The following is a 26,813-nucleotide window of genomic DNA, read 5'->3' on the forward strand; positions in this document are numbered from 1 at the left end:
AGCCTCTGATTTTCTTGCATTTGGATTATCAAGAAGCTCTGTTGAGGAGGTGTCCCACAGGATGATGCTGGTGCCAGTTCCTCTTGGATGTTAACACAGCAGGGAATTGTAATGTACACCTCCTCATCATCAGATACTCAAAATTCTATCACTGTAGGTGTTTTTGTGATGAGTAATGGGAAACCAACCTCAAATTCATCAGGAATTGAGGGCCAGGAGAAGCAATGACCCAATAATGAGATAGGTCATTGAGCCTATCTTGTGGCCAGGGTACATTTTGTTAATGGACTGTTTGCTTTTTTGTGTGGTGGCCTCAAAATTGTCAAGTGACAGGCATCTGAGATGTGCAATTTCTTGCAGTTCTTAACAATTTCTCTATGCTTTGCCCTTTTGCCCGAAGACTGCAAAGCCCTTCACAAGCACAAGGCCCCCTCAGCTGCTTTGGGATGGAAGATGACACAGGTTTATCTGACGTGGAAAGAAAGTTAAGATAACACAAGATACTGCATCTCCAACCCTGACATTGTGTGGTGTTCTACTCCATCTAGAAAGCCCAGTGTTTGAAATGAAGGAATCTCAAGGATCTACCTCCTCAGGGTGTTTATGGAGTGTCTGGAGCCTCTGGCTCAGGCTGCAGCCTCTGAAACACCAGAACAAGGAGGAGAGCTGGGATGGAGACCATGGACTTGCTCCGCTGTCTCCAGCAGGATGCAGCAGTGCTATGCCAGTGACCTTCTGCCATGCCCTCGCTGGAGGACTGCAGTCTTGAAATACACTGGTTTCTTCGCACGTCTCCATTTTCTAAAGCTCAGGGATCACTGCCAGGTACCAGCAGTTCCTCCCTGTAATACTATCTGTTGACCTTGGCTGGAGGGTGATGAGTTCAGTGAAGTCCCTTCTGACCTGCTCAGGCTCTTTTGCTCAATCTGGAGCTCAACACTACACTACATGGTCTCAGCTTGAAGGTCAGATCTGGTGATGGAGAGGGGAGTGCTCAGAGGGAAGGGAACGTGGAAGGAAAGCGGCATCCAGGCTTTTGTTTGAAAGGCCTTCAGCCTCTCAACACCCTGAGGTTCTTCCTTGGTGTGCAGGTGAAATGTGATCTGGCCAAACTCTCCCTGAATTCACCTCATACAGACATCCCAAGATGCAAATTCTACCTTTGTTCTTCTAGCTGCTCCTCAGGGAAAAGGGCCAACATTTCTACTTATGTTGATCCTTTGGCCACTGCCCAGTCAGTGCAAATCTCACTTTACAGCATTTTTTACTCTTCACTGTGGATTGTGGTAAAGAAGTGTCTGTGAAAGGGAGAATCAGGTCCACTTTGCCCACCTTTTCAAGTTAAGTGCTGTGTTTTGATGCCTGCATCATTTTCAGCGAGTGCACCTGTAAGATTCTGCTATTATTCTGCCAGGGCATAAGCACACACGTGATCTTAAGCATTGTCTCTTCTTACAAATGCTCTCACACTCAGAGTTAGTAGCTGACTATTTTCTTAAGCTGGCCCTGCGATATCTCCATCCCTGGAATATATGATGCCATGTGGGATCACGATGGGCACTATTCCAATCAGTTGTGCTGAAGGCTGATGCTCACTTCCCTCATTGCAATCTAGCAGTGGTGCTGATATGTGCTCCCTGCAGCTCCTGAGTGAGGCTTAGATGCCTTTTGTAAGTAGACCCTGGGCACAGAGAATGCACCAAACTGTCTCTCGTTTGGGGATGGGTTAGTGCAATTGCCCAGTACTGGGGAATTGCTAAAGCTTCTGTTTGCATAAACAACCCACAAGTTTGGAGGCTTCCCCAAACCTTGTTTCATTGACTGTGGGAATTCAGAGGACTCTCGACAAAGGGAACGAGCTTGGAGCTAAAATTTATTTTTTCTTGCTGTAGCCAGCGTGAATATATCTAAGAATGGGGGGATCAAGGCAGAGATGGGAGGGCATTTTTGCTCCCAGGACTGGGTCACAACCCAGGAGGCAAGTGGAAATGCAGACAGAAACCATGACAAAATGAAAACACAACATGTGACAAGCTCTGTTGAGCCTCAAACAAGGCTCCTACTGGGCAACCACTCCTTGTTGGCTTATGTTACCAGGACAAGCTCACACTGCTTCACAAGAACGTCCTTAGCTTCTTGCAACTGTGCTAACCATGGGCTGCAAGAGGGTCATCTGGTAGAGATATGTCTGGTTTCACTGAAATCAGTGGCCAATCTCTTCCACTAACTTCACTAAGACCATCGTCTAGACGAGATACTTAATGCAAAACAGCGAGTTTGCTCACAATCCCAAGAGCTTTGCTCCATTAGCCAATGTGGCTAAAAATGCCCTGAAAAACAATCAAACAAACAAAAAACCTGCCAAATTTGCACTGTTTTGCTGCACATAAATGCTTGGAAAACCAAAGAAACCAAATACAACCCTCCAAAACAACCAACCAAAGAGGGGTGAATTGTAGGAGAGAGGATGGCAGCCTCTAGTGAAGTAACAGTCACGGCAGATTACAAATGAGCCAATTGACCCTCACCAGCTGTACTAGGAAAACAAAACAAAACAAAACGAAGAGATGTTGCATTATCAGTAGAAAAACAACGCACATCCACAGTTATTTTACCTACAGAGCACAGAAGAATAGAGTAAGGGTGATGGAGCTCAGTGCAAGCTACCTCACACCGCTCCTGTGGTATCGTGTTATCCTTCAGAAGACCACTGGCTTGAGTAGGTAGCACATGCACAGCAATAAGAAAGTGATGGGTACTGTCTTGGTCCCACCTCAGATCTCAGTGGACTCTATTCTCTCAAGCCTGGAGGGAGTCCATGGTTTCTTCTCCTCGGTGTGCGGGGGGCTGGTGGCCTTTGTGTTCATCTCATTCACCTTGTGCTCCAAGAGTTGGTTCTTCTGGTACATCTCCACGTAGTTCAGCTGCAGCTGCTTCTGGTACTTGATGACTTTCTCCTTCTCTTCTTGCCACGTGCGCCGCTCCTCCTCGAAGTCCATCACCTGCTGCTCCCGTTGCTGCCTCTCCAGCTTCAGCTCCGTCTGCAGCCGCTCCACCTCCTTCCGCAGTGTGTTGACGCTGTCCTCGCTCTGCCTCTGCATCTTGGCTTCATCGCTTTCGCAGGCCAGTGGGTCCCTCAGCTTCTCAGCCAGGTCCCCACCAAAAGGCCCCGGAGGTCCCATGCTGGCAAGTGTCCGCTTCAGTCCCGAGACCTCCAGCTCACAGTGGTTCAGTTTTTCCCTCAGCACCTGGACCTCGCTCATCTTCCGCTGCAGTTCGCTCTCACAGATCTCCAGGTTGACGCTCTTGGAGCTGTAGGAGTCCTTCAGCGTGAGGATTTGTTCCTCCTTCTCCCGGAGGAAGTTCTTACCTTCCTTGAGCTGAGTCCTCAGCCCCACGATCTCGTTCAGCTTCTGGGAGACGTCCGCTTGGGAATCCTTCAGTTGCTGCTTGAGCAGGGAGATCTCACCCGCCTTCTGGCACACCTGTGAGGAGAGCTTTCATGAGGGAGGAGGAAGGCAGCAAGGACCCACCGCCTTTACCTTTACTGTGGTGCCTGACCTTAAACCCTCTGCACTCTGCAGAAGCGTTCCCACTGACCTCAATGGGTGCTGGACCTTGAGCAAGCCTGAGATGGAAGCATCTCAGACACAGAAACAAGCCAGGCTCTCCCCAAACACTAAGGGTATAAAACAGAACTGCAGAGACAGTGGATATTACCTGTTTGCCATCTGATGTTTTCCATCCTGAAGAACCCACTAACTTTTAGCGTTCACTGCACTGGGAGCAGTCCAGGGACAGGTAGCTGTTTAATTCCTTTAAAGTGTGAATTCATGAAGAGTGACAGCCCCTCTGCTAAAGATCAAGGTGAGAGATGCACCCCACTTTTGCTTAACCGGGGCTGCCATGCACAGGTTTCATCCTGACTGCCTCAAGTCTCACCATGTGGTTAGGTACAGAAGACCTGAGCAAACACCCTTGCTGCAGTGTGTGTATGTGCTATGTAGGTGGCACAATTATTATATGACACATCTCTAGTTCTGCTTAATCCAACAAATATCAAGAAAGGTGTTGAAAGGCAGATATAGAAATGTCCAAACTCTCATTTTCCCATGGTCTTGCGGGTTTCTAGGTCTTCTTATCAGCAGATCTATCTTTGGACGGTCGCACAGAAAATCTTTTCTTTTGCAAGAATCTGGGCAGGGAAGCAGCATCAAGGGACTAGCAGTGATCAGAGAGGATGAACATAATTAATAAAAGACTTGGTAGCCACCTCCAGACCTGCATGTCCTGTCTTACTGAAGCTCCTGTCTCTCGTCACACATGATGTATTTGTCCTTTTCTCCCTTCATCTGAACCTTCAAGATCCCTTCCTGCTATGGTCCTGTTGGGTCAGTGCTCCTCAAATAATCTCTCATTGCAACCTCCACTTTTCTCAGCTATAGAAGACTAGTCTGCTGCATAATGTTGAGCAAAGCCTTGAAGCTCAGCAGTCAGGATGGCCCAGTTCCCTTTGTGAGCAGCTGAAGGGCTAGGAGACATACCCACAGTCAGTTCCTACAGATACTAGTATTTCCTGGAGCTCAAAGACATAAATCTGAGTACCCACATCCACCCCAGCGTCTGTCTGCTACAGATGCAGAACAACATCATGCTGGTTTAGCTGTAGTTAAAGCTAGAGACACAGTTGCTGCCTAGCTAAAAAAGTGCACAATCTCAATTGTGGGTTTACTGGAAATGCTCTCTATGGGCTAGCTTTTCCCAAAAGGCAGAGAAATACATGATGAAGAGCAGCTTGGATAAGAATCAACTAACAGATTAAAACACTTGAATTTCAGTCTTCAGTTATGTGCTGGGGAAATTTAGGTAATACAGTCTCTGGAGTCTGGAGTGTATCAGTCAATGAGTATAGGTGTCTACAAAATCTAGGTGTCATGATCCATCATCTGAATCCCATCTCTTTCCATCGCTATCACTGGGTTAGCTGCTTCAGACTGAACTAGAGCAGTAAATAGTCAAAAACCCATCTGCGGTTTTATGAGTGCAAAATCAGGAAGCTTTCTAGACCTAACTTGTCGGAAAGCACACAGAACCTAGGCAGAGCATCTGGTCAAAGGAGGCCCCATGTGGGACAAGGCAGAGTGCTTGTCCCATGTGTAACTTGCAGAGATTTCACAGCAAACCTCTAATAAGCTCTGCTGAATATCTGCAAATAGTACACTGCAGAGCCCTAATTAATCCCCCTTTCATTGACTTTCCATCAGGATTAGCAGGATAGGGCCTTCTTGATTCTAGAGCTACTTTTCTCCACTGCAGCCTTAATAAATTTAAAGTTTCTAGCCAGCCCATGGAGGGATTAAAATTCTTTGCATGATCAAGCTGAAAAAAAAAAAGCCCCAAACTGTGTTAGCATTGGCTATTCAAATGCAGTTTGATAAAATGTTCTAAAAACAGTAACAGATGTAAAAAATATGTAAGACCTGGAAAGAGGAATTTGCCTTTCAGCTGTCTGAGAGAGATCAACTTATTAGCAACTGACAACAGCACACTGCAATGGAAAGCATGAGGTAGGCTTGGCTATTGTATCATCTGTAGTTCATTTGCTTTACATCCTCAACGACAACAAAAATCAAATATTTGAAAAGCCATTTCAAGCTTTGTCCAAACGCAGGTGTTAGAAGAATTTAATTAAAATAGCCCTAAACCCAATTTTGGGAGGCACAAGTACCTGTATTCACTGAAACTGGATTCAAATGTCCCACATTGCAGTGACCTGACTGCGAAGCCTAATTATTATCCAGCACAGGACGTGCACACAAAAAGTTGCACTCATTTTATTGTAATTGAAAACCATAGGTTTGGAGCTCAGTCACGAAGAGGTGACCAAAGTGTCACCTGTTATCTAGAGGCCACTCACCCACACCCATTTTCTTGGGACAGACAGAGGTACTTTGGGGTTATCGGTGAAAACCTCACTCAAGATTTCTTACAGTAATGCTCTTACCTCCCACTTGGTCTCTTCAATCTTCGGGAGGAACTCAGCCTGCTCCTTCTTGAAAGCCACAAATTTCTTCTCCAGCTCCTCTCGCTGCTGGAGGAGTTGTCCCATGTCATCTTGGAGTTTTTTTTTCTCCTGCTGCAGCTTGAAGATCTGGAGCTGCAAGGCCTGTTGGGCTCGCTGCGCCTTTTTGGAGACCTGCTGCAATTTGTTGGCGTAGTTTTGCCTCAGATCCTCCATTTCCCGCTCCCAGATCTTCTGCTTCTCCTCAAACACTTGGAAGATGGCTGCCTCGCTTTTGTCCAAGTTCCTTCTCATCTGGAGGACCTCTTGCTCCTTCTCCCACAGCCTGTCTTCCAAGTCTTGGATGATGTCGTCCGTTGAAGGAGAGTGGAAAGGCATCGTTTCGTTGAGATGGTTCAGTCTGTTGAACGAAGAGGTGCTCTTGCTCGAAGAGCGGCCGCTGTCTGAGGTAGATATCCCGTTGTATCCCACGATGTTCTTGTCCGTGTAGGTTGTGCCGATGCGGTTGATGTGGCTCGTCGAGGCGCTCATCGGGCCCACGTGCTGGCTGTAGCCTGTCCCATATGTGGGCAGACTTGTTAACGAGTTACGGCCCGAATCCGAAAGGCCTCCCACTTGGTTTGTAGTCCTGTTAAGGCTGCTCTTGTCGAGTCCACTTTTGGGTGCAGATGGGCTATTGCTGTTGGCATGGTTCAAGCTCTTTCTGTTCTCTGTCACCCCGTTGCTCTGCGGCGGGCAGAGGTTCTGCATGGAATGGAAGTTTTTAGGAACTACTGGTTTAAAGGCTGAGGGTCTAACTAAGGGCTCATTGCTCTGCAAAAGGAAAAAGGACCACGCATCAAAGACAGTAGGACGTTTGGTAATGACACACACAAGAGATACATCAATGCAGGCTGGGGTTGGTGGAGCTGAGGCCTCTCCAGCTACCTAGTTCCATATTTCTCAGCCTAGGTCCTTTGGGATTTAACATGGGAAACCTGAGAGGAGCTGGCCACTCGTAAGTTAACACTTCATCTTCCTTTGCCCCAGTTGAAAAAAGAGCTCGACTTGCCCCAGATCTGCGTGATTTTTCCCAGAATACACCATTGGTCCTCTTAGCTCTTTGCTAAAAGAACAGCTGCCACCTGCCTACCAGACTGGATCAAAACAACTTTGATTTTGGCAGATTATATTCTGAAGGACATCTGGCTTGGAGGGTGCATTTCCCTTCTGCTGAAAACTGAATCAACCCCATGGATGAGCAGCTGTCCTGCTCTAGAGGCACTAGGCAGTCAGCTCTCCTCTATATGGACAGCATGCCCTTCATGACCTGGGCAGGAGTAGGTGGCATCTATGGCCCCATCACGGTGAGGCTGGGCAAGTAACATGCTGAAGCTGCTTTTCATTTAAAACTTTTGTTTCCTGTGACCAGACACAATGCTGGAGGGAAAATGGACTGCAGCTGCGAAGGATTTAGAGAGGATTTTAGAACCTCAGAAGTCTTGCACATTCCTCTCCCCATGAGTGCACCTACGGAAATAAAATTTTCCTCAAAATAGGATTGAGTCTCCCCTACTGTGGGTTGGGCTTCAGGTGAAAATTAGCCCAGAGAAACCAACCTTGTATTAGAAAATGCCTTGCAGAAGAAACAAAATGAATCCTGGCGAGCAGGCAAGGCTGGAGACCAAAAATCTGGCACCCGTCATGTGGGATCGAGATGGACTACAGGAGCCATCAGGTTAATGGCCCACGAGACAAGGCCACCAAATGCTGCAGAAGTGACACTGCATCTGGCAGTCTCCCCAGAACACAAATTATGGGATCTGCTGGAGCAGAGCAGCAGGCTACATAAACCATCTGGGCTCCGGGCATCCTCTAAGCCCATATGAACCATGAGGACTGTGCTTGGACAGGGGATAACATTTGCAGGGGTAGTTTTACAAGCCTCATCAGATTGCCCCTCGTCAGGAGCACTAGGGTTTTGAACAGATTCATGCAGCTTCATTCAAGTAACAACTTTTTGTGGCAGTGGGCTGTAGGGGATGGTCTGTAAGTGGCCCCAAAATAAGAATGCCAGCTCCAGCTCTCCCCTCTGTCAATAGGAGAGGTAGGCACAGCAACTCAGGTGAGTTAAATGATTCAAAGAACTGGATGCTTAGCTCTGAAAGACGTGTTATCATGCTCTTGGATTCGTCCACAACCAGCATTGTCCTTTGCTCAGCCCCGTGAAAGTAGTATTATATTAACTGTAAATAAAAATGGCACTATCTACATCGTAAGAATTAGCCTATTTGTCAGGATTACACCATTGCCAGGGCAGTGCTTTTAGAGCCAAGCCACAACCATCACAGTGCTCCAGGAGACAGGAGTCCTCACCTGGTCTAGTTTGCCGGAGATTGGCAATATCTTTGGTGGGTTACTGGGCTCTCGGTACTGGGGAGGAGGCGGCATGTTCTTCTCATTGTTGGTGGTCACATTCCCACAGATGTCCATTTTCACCTTCTCACTCTTTCGCAGGTCACCGTTGATGTAGAGGGAATTGGAGACCTTCTCTGACTTGTACGTCTTCTCCTCGCCGGAGTAGCGGTTGGAGATCTCCCGTGTGGAGTACCCATTGCGAGAGCCCTCCATCTGCCGCCCGCTGCTCTGGGTCCGGGTCCCCACGCTCTTCATGGCAAACTCCTGGTCGTTGGCCACTCCACTGCCCACACTCCCCATGATGCTCCGGGTGGTTTTTTGGGATGGCCGAGGAGCAAATCCGTGGAAGCTTTCTGGATTGGGGTACGTTGGATCACTAAGAACTGGCAGCGTCTCTAGCGTGGCCATGGCAGGTCAGAGGTGAAGTGGAGGCACAGGTCAGTGGCACTGGGAGAAGGAGGAAAAGTAAAGGAATCTTTTAAGAGATGCCTTTTTGCCACCGCACGCAGAGATGAGCAAATCTCTGTGCTTGGGTGGCACAGGGGCAGGAGCTGTCACAGCTCGGTGTGTGTTACGCAGCAAATGATGGGGCTGCCCAACTCTGTGACCTTCAACCCTCCTGCAGGGAGCAGTGCTCAGTCTGTGCCTTGAACTGACCCAAACAAGGCCATGGGAAGCAGATAACATGCTGATAACAGCTATAACAGTTGTCTCTGACCTGGTCACAGCCACAAGAGTCCTATTTCTTTTCCTTTTCCATTGGAACCAGCCTTCACACAACTGGATGCTCTCCCGTGCTCTACCACAACCTGAAGCCTCAGTCCTGTGATTTCAGTCCCTGTTTCAAAGAGACCCAACATCCACGTTTTGGGGAAACTTCTGAAAGATCTGTATTTCAAGGAAATTCCCCAAATAGCAGTGATTGCATTAGTATTGAACTTACTAACAACCAAGGTCCTCAAGATCCAGAGCTATTGGTGCCTAGTCAAGTCTTATAGGGGTAAAGTTTATCACATCCTAAAAAAATTCAGGCCTCTTGAAATCCCCTTCTGAAAATTAAGCTATCTATCTCAGCACACTTGCACCCAGCTTTCAATATCTACTCTGCATTGCACTGGGACTCAGGGTTCATGTTTCAAGGTGGACTAGGGAAAAAAGCACAGGCATAGTTTTCTTAATTAATTGCCTTTAATTACAGAAACGTACAGGTTTTTCCCAACAGCACAGATGGAATAATCCCACAGAATAGGAAGTTATAGGAAAACTGTTCTGTGTTGAGCTGAGTGAGAGCAGAACACGGTGATCCTATAGAAGGAGATGGTGTCCCTGTGTTTTTCCCTTCCCTCCCCTTAAGTGTAAATTAGACCCTCTTTATTTCAATCAGGCCCACAAAGGTATCAAACCAATCCTATTTAAAGAAATAAAGTCCCACAACAGGTCTTTTTTGATTGCCTTATTACACAATGAAGAATTTGACACTGTATCTTTCACACAGGATCTTATTACCTGATATATTACCAGAGAAGGGAGAAGATACCTTGCTAAGTTTGGATGACTGTAATGAATCCTACTCTGTATTTTGGGAAAAGCAATACAATTCTCATTTCTAGCTTGCCTTTGTAGGGTGTGCATGTTCTTCCCTGTGCTGCTCCAGATGGACTTTGGTCTATCTGGAGTCCCATCTTTTATCTGCCAGCCTGTGCAGAGGTCTCTGATGCCTTCAGGTGTTTCAGTTCACACTGGGCACAGCTGAACCAAGCCTGCAGGTGCAGAGTCAGTGCCACATGGGCAGCTGTAAACACTTGGCTTATCAGCTCACCCACTCTTACTGAATGTATTGGCTAGCTCTCTGTAGACAGGATTACTTCTTTTTATTATTATTTTTTTTTGTCCTAGAAGCCCTCTATTTTACAGAATTTCCAAGGTGACAGGGAGATGGGGGGGGTATTTCAGTGGGGTTTTCCTTCTTTTTGGGGTGGAGTTATTGAATCAGCCCTTCCCCAGCTCCAGCAGAAAAGCTGAGTTTATTTCCTTGGAGAGCTTGCTTAGGTATAGAGATCCCCTCCGATGTAATCTTGGTATTTATACTAATAATGGAAAACTTGTACTAATAATGAAAAAAAAAAAAAACCAAAAAAACCACCCTGAGTCTGGGCAGCTTCTCTTTGCTTTATCAAATTGCATTTCTACAGATTTCCTTCAGGGTTACTGCTTGTAGCCTCCTCTATTTGTCCAGTGCCCTGATCTTAAAGAAAACTGCCCTTTCTGAGACGTGGTCTGAGTATGGTGGGGCTGACATTATGGTGCTAAAGGGAGATGATGCAGAGCTCCTCTGGGCCAAAACAGGGGAGGGAGAAAAAGTTGTAATGAAGTGCTCCTGCGCCAGGTGGGTGGGATGAGGGAAAGCCAAGCTGAAGACCTGAGTGAGCCAGAAGGAGCCTGGGTGACATGAGACACACCAGATGTATCCACCTGTCCTTAATAGGACGTGCCTGGTGGTATAACCTCCTCCATCCTGAAAGGACATCCAAAATCCACCCTGCAACACTGGTCTGGCACTGATGCTTTTTGTGTGATACCCTGATTGATTTTTACTATCCATCCAACACTGCAATCAGAGAGATTGCTACGAGAGGCAGTTATTTATAACAGAACGCATTTACATTTACACTCTTGTGCTGATTTCTGCTCTGTCCATGGACGTGGCTCAAGGTCAGGTTAGGTGGAGCTTTGGGCACCTGGACTGGCAGGAGGTGGCTCTGCTCATGGCAGGGACTGGAATTGGTTGGGCTTTAAGATCCCTTCCAACCCAAACCGTGCTGCGATTCTGAGGGCAGGATGAGATCATTGGAAAGTCTGATTCTTCAAAACAAAACAGCCAGCGCAAAAGCAAGCAGTGTGAGCTAGAAAATAGAAATGTTCTTGTCTCAGGAAGGAGCTACAGTTCAGGCAGAGAGATGACAATGACCTCTAGGCCTCCACGGAGGAAGATGCCTTATCTGCTCCACAGTGTGTCCATCAGCGGTCCTCTCTGCAGCCTTTCTCAGCCCTCAGAGACCCCAAAGATCCCAGGGGATGATTTTCTCATCAGGAGGCTTCTGCCTAGGGTCACGTCCCTAGAACACTGAGCCACTGTGCTGACGTTCCCGTTCAGCCCCAGCCACCCAAAGGCAGACATTTCAACTGCTGCCTCACGGCGTGGGATCAAAGCTGTGTCACAGAGAGCACTCAGCAAATGGAACTTTTTTGCACGATTTTCCCCTCTCCCTTTAAACTGGAAAAAATCCAAGAAAACATACTGAAAAAAAAAATAAATAAAATACTGGTTATTAGCTTATGTTTACTGTAAACCCAGGAGCTGATAAGCAGAGCATACGGGCAAGCATTTAAAATATGTTTTCAAGGGGATTCCAGAAGTGCCAACAGATCCCCAGCAGTACGGCTTTCTTTGCCAAAAAGGGATTTTTTTTTATTTTTTATTTTTTTTTGGAGGGGGGGCTTCTGCTAGTTCTCAGCCAGGTTTTGCCTTGCTCACCCCTGAACTGAGCTGTGAAATCAGGATTTGAGCGTGGCCGGGGTTGAGGGATAGGTGCCACGGGAATGCTAACTAAAACTGGGTTTATGGATCATTCCCAATGAAAGAAGCGAGCCAGAGCTGAGCTGTGGCTCTGTGCCTCCACGTCTGATTTCTTCTTCTGTGACCCTGCAGAGCTTTTCCCCCTGTGCTCACCCCCAAGGATCTCAGCACACTGTGCAACGACGTTTATGAACCGCAACCCGACACCCCCAGATTTCATTAGATTTACGGTCCCGTGCTCCCTGGGAAGCCTCATTAAACACAACCAGCCTAATTAAAGCGCGAGGCGGACGAGATGAGGTAGCAAACAATGCAGACATCTGTCCTGCTGCTCCATCCCTGGTGGGACCTCGGGACTGGAAAATTCCCACTCTGCCCTCCAGCACCTGTAACGCTGATGCAGAACTGGGGCCGTGATGTCTCTCCGGGGACGCAGCTGTTCTTACACTGCATTAGCAAATTAAAGATGGAGCATCGGGCCGGCATCTGCTTTTTGGCAGGGCTGCAGCCCATCTAACGTGGCCTCCTGAGCTAGTTTTTTTTTTTTCTCTCTCTCTGCAAAGAGCTTTGACTTTCACCCGCCCCTGGGGAGCCCACGAGAACCGGTTGGTTACCTTAACCCGGTTAGCTCTGCGCAATCAGATCTCCTCGGCACAAACCGAGCAGCAAACCTTGAGAAGCGTTTCACTCCCAAGTCCTCTCTTTAGATGATGAAGGAACGAGAAGCACAGAAGGTTGGAAAAGACCTCTAAGATCACCACATCCAACCCCAAGCCATCCCATGCCCACTGACCACGTCCCTCAGTGCCACATGCATACGGTTCTGGAATACCTCCAGGGACGGTGGCCCCACCACTCGCCTGGGCAGCTGTGCCAGTGCGTAGCTGCTCTTTTGGAGAGGAAAGTCCCCTCTGAGCATGGCTGAGTGGGGAAGAGATCCCCAAGCCACGCAAGCAGGGTGGAAGTGAATCTGCAGGAATCACCTTGTGGGCACCAGGGTTGCCTTCTCTTTGTCCTCACCAGGCCATGGAGAACACATCACTTTCATCCCACCATCCCAGTGCCCATTGCAGCTGCAGCCACCTGGGAGCCAGCCCTCAGCCCTTGCTGTGCTCCTGGTTCCCCAGAGCCCTTTGGTTACAGCAGAACCAAAGAAAGAGACTTTCTGCAGGAGGAGAAGGGAAACTTTCCAGAACAATTGCTGGTCTAATTTCCCACTTCCAAGGATTTGTGTGTTCAAAAAAGCTGAAGAGGGTTTCTTTGTCTGCCTGGAGTGATGCTTGTAGGCAACTTCCCAACAGCGCACGTCCATGGGTCCAAACAGCCTCCTTGCTGGTTCCTTCTCGTTCCACACCCTTCTCCATACTGCATGAGCAGCTCGTGCCATCTAACTGCAGGGCTAGGCAGCCTTTCCTCAAGCAGCCATGCCTTGTGCACAGCGACATTTTTGCATCTAACACAGAAAACCTGGGGTGAGATTTCCTTTCTCCTTGGATGTGGCAGAGGAGTCCTTCACAGCTGCCTCAGCACAGTTCTCATGGATTTCTGGGGAACAGCTCCAGTGCCTTCACACTTTGCCTCATCCAGACGAGTTAGCAAACGCCTTCCAGTTAGACAGAATCAAAACTGCTCTCAGATAAGCAGCTGAATAGTTAACTAAGCCTAGATTATGAAGGCCTGGCTCCATTTCTGCCTGAGCAAGTTAATTGTTAACACTCTAGTAACAAAGGCCTTTGGGAGACATACCTAGGCACTGTGCCACGTGGGAGGGAAATCAATTGCTGCTTGCAGGCAGGGCAAGAGACAGCAAACAGCCCAAGAGCAACGCAGTGTGTTGGCATGCTCACGTGTGGTTCCCACTTTGCTCCTCCTGCAAAGGCACCCAAAGGTCAAAAATCCCCCCCACACACCTTGTAACAGGTGTGCCCACGACCTTCAGCCATCAGGTTGGTTTGCTTGGGTTTTAAAGAGCATGCAATTAGTGGAAAGGTGTAAACACTCGTTTCTGTAGGACCTACACCTGCACAGTGCCTAGGGCTCTGTTGGTCTTTCAGTTTGGTGCCAGAGAGGTGTCTGGTGAACACAATTCTTAGAACAATGGAATGGTTTGGCTTGTCCTTCCAACTTGGCCTTGAGTCATCTTGGTCCCGGGTGACGGAGCAGGATAGGAACAGTGTCACAGGATGAAAAAAAAGTGCTGTGATGGTATCAGCTTCTTCCAGAAAGACATATGGATGAAGAAGGGAAGATCACTAATGAGTTCGTCGTGAGATAACAGCAGACTATGCAGGGAGTCCTGTCCACCTGTGTTTAGAGGCTAACAAGCCCTGAAAGAGAACCACCACTAAATTGCAATACCTGCAGTTAGGCTGGGCAAGTGCCTCCTTGGAAGATCATAGAATCATTAAGGTTGGAAAGGCCAGTAAGATCAGCTAGCATAGCCATCAACTCATGTCACTTAGTGCAACGTCTACCCTTTTCTTGAGCACCTCCAGCAATGGTGACTCCACCACCTCCCTGTGCAGCCTTTTCTAACACCTCAACCGCTCCTTCTGAGAAGAATTTTTTTTCCATATATTCGACCTGATATTTGATCCCGAATCCCAGCAAAGCCCCCAGAAACCTCAAAGGTTGCTGCTGGGGGTTGGTATGGACACCCTGCATCCCCAGGAACCACCTCCAGAAGCAATGGTGAGGTTGGGTGGACCTACTTCATTTCTCCAGCGAGATTTTCTTTGTTACTCTTACTCATCCCTTCTTATGGCCATGCTGGGCCCAAAGCTGGGCAATCGTAGAATCATTAAGACCACTAAGATCATCTAGTCCAACTGTCAACCCATCCCCATCGTGCACACTACACCACATCCCTCAGTGCCACATCTCAGTGTTTCCTGAACGCCTCCAGGGATGGTGACTCCACCACTTCTACCACCATGCCAACAGCACATCCACGTGAGGCCTGGACACCTCTGATCCACTCTGACCTGGCTCCAACACGTCTTCTCCTTCACCCTTCTCAAACTGCCTCACTTTGAAGAGGAAAACAGAGTGAGCTTTCTCAACTGCTCACTCCCAGGCATTTTTTCCAGCCCTCAAATCATTCTTGCTGCACCTCCCCCAGCTCCTTTTCCCGTCTCTGGCATCCTGCTTTGGTGGCTGCCAGGTTTTCTTCTACCACTGAAACATGGCACAAAAGCACGGCCCTGCTGGACATGAACCTGTCTGTGGAGCGCGCAAATTGCTGACTTCCCACCCACAAGCTTTTTCCACTGCCAGAAGCCAGACAATGTCAGGAGAAATCTCACTGCTTCCCAAAGACCCAAAGCTCTCCTTCTCCTTCCTCCAGGCCACACATCTCTACCATCTGCAGCACACCTACACACACTATCATCCCAGCATGGGATTCCTGCTGGGAAATATGGCTTTTGGGAATAGGGGACCCACAGCACTCCTGGAGTTATTGCTCTCAGTTGGGAGCCATCAGCCCCCAGGATGTGGCTGTGTAGGAGAAAGCAGGACCCATGCATGGGGTCAGGGTGGCAGGAGGTGGGACACTGAGGTCACCACTGGGGGCTGCACTTTCTTGAGCTTCTGTGGGAAATAAAAGCAGACGCTCAGAGACGTTTCCTTTTCCTTTCTGTCTGCTAATGAGATAATTACAGCCTTTTGTATTCTGGGAAACTACTTTCTCATTACAGGGGCCGCATCAGCTATTTACATAATAAGCCTGAAACAAAAGAGATGAGATGAAAAGACCCAGGCAGCAATTCAGGGAGAGCTGGTGCTGCTGCCAAGGGAGAGCCCACAGATGGTGGCTTCCTCCGTCCCCATCCATCTCTCTGCTGAGGTCAGGAGTGGGTGGCAGTGCCCAGTTTGGGACATTCCCAGCACAGGATGCTCTTTGCTCTCAGCTGCAAGGGGCCTTGGGTCTCCCAAGAGTCCCATCACTGGGGGTGCATTGGATATCAAACTCTCACATCCCCACGTCCTAGATTCTTCATCTTGCCAGCTGCTCAAGGGACACACCTGTCCCATCCCATATCCCATGTCATATTTCTCTATCCCTTCACTTGGCCAAGGACACAGTGGATACCAGCCTGTCCCATCCCATGTCCTAGTTCTCTATCCCCACATCTAGCCAAGGGACACATTGGGTACCAAAATATCCCCTCCCATATCCCACGTCCCAGTTCCTTGTCCCCCAGACAGCCAAGGGACACGCTGGGTGGCAAAATATCACATCCCATGCCCCATGTCCTACTTCCCTGTCACTACAACTGGCAAAGGGACACATTAGGTACCAAAATGCCCCATCCCACGGCCAAGTTCCCTAGTTGACCAAGGGTTGCTTTGAGTTCCAGCCTGTCCCATTCCATGTCCTCTTTTCCCCAGCTAGTCAGGGGTTACACTGGATACAAGCCTGCCCTGTTCCATGTCCCACAACCCAGTTCCCTGTCCTTCCAGCTCTACAAGGGACACTTTGGGAAGCAACTTGTTCCGTCCCATACCCCCACATGCTGTCCCCCTAGCTGCGTAGGGGACACTGTACACCAACTTGTCCCAGCATCCCGACCCCACCACCTCCCTTCCCCAATAAAGGCCCCATTGTTCTTTCCCAACAAAGCCTGAATAGTGCAGCCTGCTCCACCTTCTCCAGCTAATCCTCCCACTTCGCTATCAGTTTTCCTCCCAGCTTGTCGCTGTGCTGAAGGTACACACTCCACTGCCACCAGGAAGTGGCAAGAAGGGAATCACAGCAATGCAAACCTGGGACGTTATGTCCAACCCTCTGCTCAAGAGCCTTTTGCCCAGCTTCACATCCAGACACGCTGTGGGGTTTTGCAGTCTCTGTCCATGGAGGTTTTCAGGCTCCCTTTCAGTGAGGACAACTTGTGATGCTGTGTGTCCTTGGAGGCTGCCCGCTGGCATTGCCCTTATGGTAATGCAAGCAGCGTCCTCACCCTGAGGGGCTTCTTCCTTTCTCCAAGAGTCCTGACTGATAGAGGGCTGTTCTGCATCCTAGGCACAAAATCCATAGGGATTTTGCTGTGGAGGAAGAGGTAGGACAGCAAGAATGCACCACAGTCTGGACAACTTGAAAATGAACTTGAAATCCTCCCAACCCTCTGTGCCTCGCTTTATCCTTATTAAAAATGCCATCACACTGCTGCCCAATACAGCTTACTGCACTGGAAGGGAAACGAGGAGCTCACAACCCACTGCAGCATGCCCCTGTGGTGCTGCTGTCCTTGCTATCCCCGCAACGGGGACCCACGTGCCTTTGGGGCACCCTCCTCTACCTGCAGCCCCAATCATCCCCACCCCTTGACCCTAGTGGGATGTTCTTGGGATCCAAGCACAGTTTAGTGGGGAAGGACCATGGGGTGCCCCATTGGGGTTGGCTGCAAACCAGCCCTGTGCCAGCTGGATTCCATCACCATGGGCCCAGCCATGATTTATAATTAACTCACTCACAGGAATTTCAAGGGCGTGGAGTGGCTGCCTCGTGCTGCTGGGGGGGAGCCCGGGATGTGCTCACATCTCGAGCTGGGATCCCCCCCACCACTGGTACCTCAGACCCTGAGATATGGGGATACTGCATCTCCAGAACGATGGGGAGCAAGGTGCCGGTGGATGCCAGCTGGATCCAGAATGAGTTTATATGGGGGGGGTGGGGGGAGGGGAATGGCATCTCCCCCCAGAGCAGCCCTCAGCTTGCATCCCACCACACACAGCCTGGGGACAAAGCATGTCCCAGTGGGAACGGTGCCACCCCGAGCTCCAACAAAGACCCCAAAAGCCTCTACGAGAGGGAAAAGGAAGCAAACCTCCCCCCAGACACCCCCAACTCTTCGGGGTTTACCTGGTGCACCCAGTGCTCTGTCCTCCCGCTCTCCCTGTCCCGCTGCGGTCTCTCTGCTCATCGTCCACCTGCTCAGCACCCCCAGGAAAAAGAAAAAACCCAAATCCTACCTGGAGTAAACAACCCGCCGCACTTTGCTCTGCCTGATTGGCCTCCGCCAGCCCGTGCCGTGCCTTAACTCTTTCTTTGCATCTTTGCACCCAGAGGGCAGCAGCGTGAGCAAGAGGGAAGCACCCAGAGCCGGTCCAGCATCTCCACATCTCCCATGGAAAGGTGCTGGGGGCTCCTGCAGCACAAGGGGGGATGTGCACCGTTTCAGGTGTCAGCCCCAGTACTATTGGGAGAGAGAGATTCCATCCCAATAGCTTTGAGACAGTCACAGCTCTTCAAGATTTGGGCTAATTCATATTTTAAATCTTACCACTGCGCTCAAAGATTTGGGTTAATTCGTATTTTACATCTCGCTGACAAGCACGAAGGAGGAAGAGAATGGCTGGGTTTTCTCTGTGCCAGTGCAGCCCTGCCTCAACCTCAAACTCTCTGATAAAGCCACGCACCAATTAAAAATGATAATTGGGGAAAAAAAACAAAAACCACCTTATTTATGGTGGGATACGATCGCTGCATCACATCTCACATTTCAGCACAGAGGAAATGGAAGGGACAGTTGCCATCTCCCATGGAAGTGAGCAGTAAGCAGCCACACTGCTCAGCTGTCCCTAATTTTGGCATATTCTGCCTTCCTTTCAGCCCATTTGCACAAGTAGGTTTGAGAGGTTTCCCTGTGCACGCGGATGGGGGAGGTGGTGTAAGCAGGATGCTCTACATGGGATGCCTCCAGGTTGGGCTGCCCACCCATCAACCTGCACGAAGTGGGCTCAAGCCCAGGCTGATAAAGCTCTCAGCTATGTCCAGAGAGCAATCAAACTTCTCCTGGGGGGTCAACCACCCCCCAGCACTCGTATGGGATTATTTACAGTCATACAGCCACACAAAGCTGCTGCTAATTTGGGCTTATTTACTCAAGGGAATTTGCTGTCAGCAGGATGGCTGCGTGTCAAAGGAGCCATTGGTTGCAGCCTTGCAAACATAGCATTGCCCACAGCGTGCTAATCGCTGCAAGAGAGGTAAAACAGCAATAATGCCAACAACAGCCCCACATGTGCGCTGCTGGGGTGCGTGGAGAAGGTGTAAATTAGGCAGAATTAGATTCCTACGGAGCCTCAAGCTCTGCATTTTGCCCTTTGACTTCAAAAGTGAGGGGTTTCCAAGTGGCAGAGGCTGCTTCGGGTTTTACTAGAAGACCCCCAGCAGCAGGATGCACGGATTGAGCCTTAGAAATAGAAATACTGGAAAAGTACAGAAAGCTCTTCCCACCCCAGGGACGATAACCGAGGTTGTGCAGAGTCCTGGTGTCGTTTGAGGTTACGCTCGTTCCTGCTTTGGGAGCTTTGCTCTATCTAAGCACTTCCTGAAGATGAATAAATCACGATGGAAGAGACTTTGGAGAACACTAGGATCATCGCCGTGATCCACGCTCTCAGATGAGTCACAGACTTCTGAACCCTGAACTCCCATTTCTAACCAAGGTCAGTGAGCTTTGAACCTCCCTTCCCACGAGGACCACCACCAAAGTTTCTGCACAGCCTGAGAGCCATCAGAGACCCCCATCTCACAGTAGTCCATCTTGCAAGGGCTCCTGTGCTTCCAGTTGCACCTACACCATCGTGTTTCCCAGTCCCCAAAGGATGTAACCACCAGGTCTGTCTGATTTGGGGTTTTATCTGGATCTACACTGACCTTTTAGGGCAGCTATAGTTGGTTTCCAGGTGGTGACCAGCCTTCTTTTTCATGGATCAGACCATGAGTCTGCCAATGTGCTCTTAATTGCTGTTTAAGCTCAACCAGATCATGGTTATCAACACAGTTTGAACCCTAATTAGTGTTCTACAGAGCTCATCAACAGGGGCAACTTCCAGCCTTGTGTTAGGGGTTAGGAGTTACCCACCTGCCCTACCCAGCTATGATGGGCTGTGTCTTCCTGACTGGGAAGATGCTTTGAACATCCACCAAAACCCTGAAGTGCATCCCTCAAAGGATGCCCATGCCAAGAACAGCATGGATTTCCACCATGTGCAGGGCTGCAAAGCATCTACCAGTCCAAGAAGAGGTTAAAATCAGAAGGGTTTGCAGATTTGGGGTGGGAGCTACAAGAAAAAAAAAAAAAAGGAAGAAAAGGAAGGAAGGGAAGGAAGAGAGAAAGAAAGAAAGAAGGCAAAAGGAAAGAAGCAGATCTCCTTTCTCTGCTCAGTGAATCTGTTGGACTGACTGCTATCAAACAGGACCCTGGGGACTCCTATTCATTTTTTTTTCTCTTCTGCAGAGAAATTATCTTGTTTGAGCATTATTTCTATGGAAATGTTCTGATGTTTTTCTCTCTCTTTTCTTTTTCTCTTCAATGAAATAGGGTGTGTGTGTTTCTTTTTTTTTTTTTCTTTCAATGCCCTCTCCTCTTGAATAAAATAAAACTCAGTTTTCAGAAAGAAAAATACCACTTCCCCCCCTCCCCCCCCCCCCTTTTTTCTTTTCAATGCCTTCTTCCTCTTGAGGCAAAGAAAAATAAACTTGACTAAAAACCAATGCTTTGTTCCCCAGATCCTTTGTTTCTCTTTTCCTTTCTCTTGCAGCAGTGGCTCCAACCAGCTCCCTGGTGGGGTGATCTCACTCCTGCTGGAGCCATTTCAGTTCAAGATCTCAAAGCACTTTGAGGTCCCAGGACTGCAACTATTGAAGTGGTTAAGTGTTTTCTGCACTGATCAGAGCACGAGCAAAAATGACAGCAGCAAGGAACATCACCAGGTTGAGACTTTCCCCTGGGGTTTGTGGGCAGAAAGCATCGATGTGCTCGGGGAGAGATGGAAATGGGAGCAGACGCCTGGCTCCCTGCATTGGGACTTCTTCCTTAAAGAAATGCTCAGATAAAACACCGTGATGTAGGCAAGAGACCTCAGACCCCTTTATTTACAGGAGTAACCATTTTCAAAGATTTCAGGAGATGAAAACCCCAAACCTCCCAAATGGGCACCTTGCCCTAACTGTGGAGCAGGGTTGTAAATCTCCAGAGCTTTCCAGACAGCATTGCTACAGCTTAAATGCAGCCCCAGCCCACAGCTGGGAGCCAACTCCACTTGTTATAGAGTCACAGTCATAGAATCGTAGAATCAGTTGAGTTGGAAGGGACCCTTAAAAACCATCTAGTCCAACTCCCCTGCAACGAATGGGGAAAGTAAGCAGATGACAACCAACAAAGTCAGTGAGTGGCGTCCCAGTGGGCTGCACCCAGAGGGTAGATCTCATGCCATTACTCCAAATCACCCCTTGGGATGAGCTACAGCTTGTGTAGGGGTCTTATAGGATCACGGAATCATTAAAGATGAAAAAGATTTCTGAGATCACCAGGTCCAACCCCAACTCACCCCCACCATGCCCATAACCACGTCCCTCCGTGCCATATCCCTGTGGTTCTTGAACACCTCGAGAGATGGTGACTCCACCACCTCCCTGGGCAGGCTGTGCAAATATCTTACCACTCTTTTGGATGACAAATCTTCAATAATATCCAACCAGAACCTCCCCTGGTTCAGCTTGAGGCCATTACCTTTCATTGAGTGTTTGTAGCTTCCTGAAATTAGATGTGCCTTGTTGTAAGCTTCCCTTGAATCTGTGGCTTTTGTTTGAAGATATTCCCAGTATAGAATCACAGAATATCCTGAGCTCGATGGGACCCACAGGGATCACCAAGTCTAATACCCCTGAGATGTCATCCCTGCACCAGTCTGAAAGCTAAAATGCTGAGGGAATCTGCTCATGCTCAATAAAGGGAATAAACTGAGGCATTTCCACACTGCCCCAGAAGTGTGGATTGGAGGGGACCTTCTCCAAGTCACCATAGAGGACAGGTAGGGGGGTCCCAATCACTGCAGAACTGGGTCGGTGCCAGTTGTTGCAAGGAGGATGCTTTCCGTCTCCAACCCATGACAGCATCTGCTTACTCAGCTTGAGGCAAAGAGAACAAGCCAAAGGACTCTGGTTCCTGTCGTGCAGAGAGATGGCTTCCTATTCTGGCAAAGCAGCCCTGCTGGTATAAGCTGTCTCCTCATGAGAGAGCTGTGTTGGATCCACACGGAGCAGACAAGCTTATGCAGTGCTGGCAAGCCCAGAGCTGGTGCATAGCCCAGGTCTTCCCGTAAATCAAGGCTCCTGCAACTCCAGCTGGAGATGATGAAAGCCTGGTGTATGTGTGTGCTGTGATGCTCTAGCATGGTGGCTTGGCCATGCTATGTAGGTCAGTCTGAGCTGCATGGGGGAGCATGTGATGCCTGTCCTGGCCATATGGCACTCCCATTCGTGCCTGCTAATCGTAGCTGTTCTTAGGCAAGAAGAAATGCATTTTAAATGGTCACCTTCCTTCCTTCAGCTAAGGAGAGTTAAAACAGGAGGGTTTTCTTTTCACCAGCCCTTCACACCACATGCCCTCTGCCAGGGAAGAGAGCTCCTGTTTCTCTCATGGGAACTCGAACCACATAAAAGCTGGACAAGATCCTCATCTCAAACTTCTGAGCTGAGGAAACACTCACACAATGTTGTCCCTTTCCCCCACTCTTCATTCACACTTTGGCAGAGCTACACCAACACTCAAGGGAGGTGATGGTGACGAAGTCTCCAAAAGAGAGGAGCCAGTATGCCTGGAGAAAGCTGGGGTTAGCAGCTTTCCCAGCTAATTTTTAGGCTGGAGAAGCCTGTCTAAGCACCCAGCCTGGAGCATTTATCAGGAAGAAAGGAAGCAAACCTCTTAGACGGTGCCCAGACCCATTCACAGTCCCAAATTAGGAGGTCAAGTCCAGTAAAAATTAATTGGAGCAAAACAAATCACCACCAGAAGGACTAGCTTTCCAATGAAATGAGCAGGTCAGCATGTGTTGCGGTTAAAAGGACTTTTTGTCACACTGTGATTCAGGGATTGGAGACAGCCCCCTCAGATCAGGATGGATGGCCCTCTTTTTACATCACAAGGGAGGAAAAGGGCTAAATCCTCAGCAATTATCCCCATCCTTGTCAGGCTCTCTGGGCTTTAGCAGGAGCAGAAGCAGCGAGATCTGCTGGAGGTGCAGGGAGCCTGGAGCATCTCAGCGGCCCAAAACCTCTGTGTGCATGCCCTGAGGCTTATGCTCTCTTTCTAGTCCCCAAGGATCCAGGCTGAAGGTGAGTGGGAGTTGAAATGCCACCTACATCCGTGACTGATGTGCCTAGCAGCACTGGGCTCTGGCAGGAGTTAGTTTACAGTTAACGAATGACACCAAGTGTAACAAACATCTCTCAGCTATTGGCTTCCCCATAGATGGCTTCTTTGTACTCAAAGAAATGTGGGGATTCCCTGCCCTAAATACAAATACCTGTGCAGTGGCTGGCACTGAACCGTGTCTGGAAACCAGTTTCCCCAGTAATGGCCTTAAGTTGCACCAGGAGAGGTTCAGGCTAAATATTAGGAAAAAAAACTGTTCTCCAAAAGAGCAGTCAGGAATTGACACAGACTGCCCAAAGAGGTGGTGGAGACACTGCCCCTGGAGATGTTCAAGAAAAAAGTAGACATTGCACGTGGAGACACATGGTTAGTGGGATGGTGGGATTAGGTTGACTGCTGGATGTGATCTTAGTGGTCTTCTCCAATCTTAATGATTCTATGACTCTAACTGGAAGCCAGTTTCCCCAGCAGGAACCAGTGGTTTTATCTCCACTCCCTGCTCCCCTTCCTATCAGCTATTGATCAAGAAAACACAGCGAGGAAGATTCCTAGAATAGTATAGGATCATTAATGTTGGAAAAGACCACTGAGGTCATCTAGTCCAGCCTCTGACCCAGACTTGGCCACGCAGGACAGAGAGCAGGAACATAGGGATGCAACCTTTGGAGCAAGCAAAGCATCCACCATACTGCCCTTCTGCCTACATCCTTCTTGCTCTACTGATTCACACATTGCTTTCTGAATAATCCATAGAGACTCAAAGGTGAAAGAAAGGCATTGAGAAGAAGGCCATGGATGGGCCAGAGAGGAAAAATTTCCATAACTGCATAATAACAGCAGATTACATAAGGGCATCTTACATCATCTGTGGTTAGCATCTCTGGAGAAGTAATTACATCTACACCACATATCTAAGGAAAACATCACATTAGCTTCCATATCCTATAATTAGATCTCACAAGATATGTGCCAGGGGTTTTATTATTTTGTATACACTGACTATAGAGCTAGATGCAGATATATGGATTCCAACTCTTTTTTTTTTTTTCCACATCAGCTAGCAGAGATTTTGGAGTTTAGTGTGGCAGCTGACCCAGCTCCCCATGAAAAGGGAAGCTCTGAGGCCCTGAAGCACCAGGTAATGAGTGTCATCCTTGTGAATGGGATGGTAAAATATTTCAAGCACCTCCCTCAGTGCCAGCCAGGCTGATGGAGACACGGCAGGATGGAAAGACAAAGGCAGGGCCTTGGTTTTCAATCCTTCAAATGCTCTTAGACTGCTGCAAACCTCGGGAAGCCATTTTTCACTTGCTAAGGAAAGGACCTGATTTGCAGGGAGGTGTTGCTCTCATAGGTTCTCTATGATACTTCTATAAACCAGCTGCTCAGTCTCGTTAAACAAACCCCCCTGCTTGTCCAGCTTCAGACTTTACAACCAGCTTTGGGCTCTGAACTCTCCCTTCCCTTCAGATCCTCTGCAAATGGAAAATGGGGCTTTGAAATCGCTACAGGGCTTGCAAATGACTTGGTCTGATGGAGCCCTTTTCATGTGCTTTGTCTTGCTCATGCATCATTTGGACGTGAAGGAGTCAGAAACAGCACATGACATTTCTCTGCTCTCTGGGTCCAACAGCACAATGGACCCAGCAGAAAACTTTGAGGCAGGGGAGGAAGACCAACCAGGCACAGTTCATTTACAGTTCTGATTTCCTCCTTGTTTTCCATTTGCCAACAAACAGGTTAAAAGCACTGGGAAATGCCATCAGCTCTGTTGCAAATGTAACAGCTTTGTCCAAATCACCCCAGTAAATTAACCGCGTAGATAACATGATAAGCAAACAGTCCTTGGGATGCAGCACTGGGCTCCTGGGGCACGGTTTCCACCCTGTGGAAAACCACCAGCACTCCTTTCAGGAATAATTGTACCATTCCCATCCAGTCCCTGCTCACCATCAGCCTTGTTGGACTAACACCCACCAAGCCCAGAGTTCCACCTTAACCTTTTCCAAGCTGAAGATCCCCAGCCCATTCCTCATGGAGAAGCCATACCCCCCCCCCTCCATGTCCATCCTGATGTTCCATCCCATTCCCATCACAGATGAGGTTCTCCTGCCCCAGTCTCTCCTGTGTATCACCTTGTGACCGCTGTGGGCTGCACCAGGATCAATGGCCTCTGCTCCTGCCTCCACACCAGGCACCAAGATACATTCTCCACTCTCACCGACGCCCTTGATGGCAAATGTAAGGAGCAAGAGACTTCTAAATGATTGAGAGCCTTTGCATCGTGAAGATTACTCCTCCTGACAGCGATGATTTCACACACAGACCTCCTCCTGAACCATCTATTTCCACTCTGGGACTCTGTGCTAGGAGAGTACCAAGATGCAAAACACAGCTTGGGGCCAAGCCTTCACCAGCTCTCAGTACTCCTGGGGCTCCTGTTCTCAGCGTGGAGCAGCAGGATGCTCCAGACCTGCAGGTAAGCTGGGAAGCTCTTGTGAAACAAGCTCCAGAGGAGCTTGGCACGTGTTGGAAGCTTGCACTACCTATCTTTGAGGCGGAATTCCTCCTAGCTCAACATCCTTATTAATTTGTCCGGGCTGCAAGCAGACGACAGCAATCCCACACTGCTCATCTCACCTGTGCTGCTGACAGCAGCTGCCGTGGGATCTGCTGTTACAACACCAGATGTACTTTCATCATCTTTCCTCTGTAGGTTTTTAAGTGAATCCATGCTGGCAGAGCACTCAGGGAGGGTTTACAAGAGTGCTGGTGGCTTTAGGGCACTGCTTCAGACAGGAGCACAGCCACAGTTAAATGACACACACGAGTGGATCCCTGACTCCTTTGTAGGGTGGGAAGGGGGAGCATATAGCCAAATGCCATCAGGAACCAGAGAAGGGAAGAAATCATGAGAAAAATAGGGTGCCCGCTGTTCCAGGAAGGTGAAAGTGTGGAGAAAGGTAGGGGAAAACCCAAATGATTGTGATTCAGAGGGTCAGCCATGCATGGTATGAAAATAATACCACGATAGGACCGTGTCCATACAAACCCTATCGAGGAAACCTTAGTGTGCCATCCTCTGCAGAATTTGGTGGTTCCTAGGGGCACTTTCAGAGTAGCAGCTATTGTGCCACCCCAAGACAAAGCATCAGAGTGTCCTGGGTCCATATGGAGAGCTGACTGTACACCTTTCATTGCATTCTCAGTGCAGCTTGCTGGCTGACCTCAAGTTTTTTGGGGACTCAACACCACATCCTGTGCCACATGGTGGACTGCAGGCTATCCAGAACGTGGTTGTTCCATGACTGGCATACAAGGGGTGGCTTGGCTCTGCAGGTGACGCTGTCCCAGAGCCCTGGCAGGTAGACAAGTCCCATGGTGCCACGCCAGCAAGTAACTATGCCAGGCTGTGTTGATTCCTGGGGAGAGGATGCCAAGAAATGCAGGAACTGGCAGCTCACCAGCACACAAACTGTGGCACCAGACAAAGCTCCCTGGGTCATGCAGGTACACCGACATCCAGGCCACGTCGACATGGCCAAGGGATAGGACTCTAGAGAAGCTCTTCATGACTTGGAGAGTCCTGAGGGCTTTTTCATTCAGTACAATGAGTCCCCAGAAAGGACACCATCCTGGTGCAGACAGACCT

General features: G+C 48.9%; 1 protein-coding gene across 5 annotated transcripts in view; it reads right to left on the reverse strand.

Moving 5' to 3' along the window:
* Positions 1 to 2,061: 2,061 nt before the first annotated feature.
* LZTS3 (leucine zipper tumor suppressor family member 3) overlaps positions 2,062 to 26,813 on the reverse strand; it is a 34,991-nt gene continuing 10,239 nt past the window's right edge. For 2 of the 5 annotated variants that reach the window (XM_065735991.1, XM_065735990.1), the window contains exons 2-4: positions 8,378 to 8,866; positions 6,005 to 6,835; positions 2,062 to 3,485 (exon numbers count right to left, since the gene is read on the reverse strand). In XM_065735991.1, the coding sequence (XP_065592063.1) occupies positions 2,775 to 3,485; positions 6,005 to 6,835; positions 8,378 to 8,827 (1,992 nt within the window). In that variant the 5' untranslated portion in view covers positions 8,828 to 8,866 and the 3' untranslated portion in view covers positions 2,062 to 2,774. Of the gene's footprint in view, positions 3,486 to 6,004; positions 6,836 to 8,377; positions 10,515 to 17,859; positions 18,195 to 26,813 lie in introns of those variants that run through there. The other 3 variants (XM_065735993.1, XM_065735995.1, XM_065735992.1) reach the window with 3 other exon arrangements.

Source organism: Cyrtonyx montezumae, unplaced genomic scaffold, assembly GCF_038088225.1.
Source record: "Cyrtonyx montezumae isolate F1298 unplaced genomic scaffold, pur_monq_1.0 scaffold_2, whole genome shotgun sequence".
Classification (NCBI taxonomy): domain Eukaryota; kingdom Metazoa; phylum Chordata; class Aves; order Galliformes; family Odontophoridae; genus Cyrtonyx; species Cyrtonyx montezumae.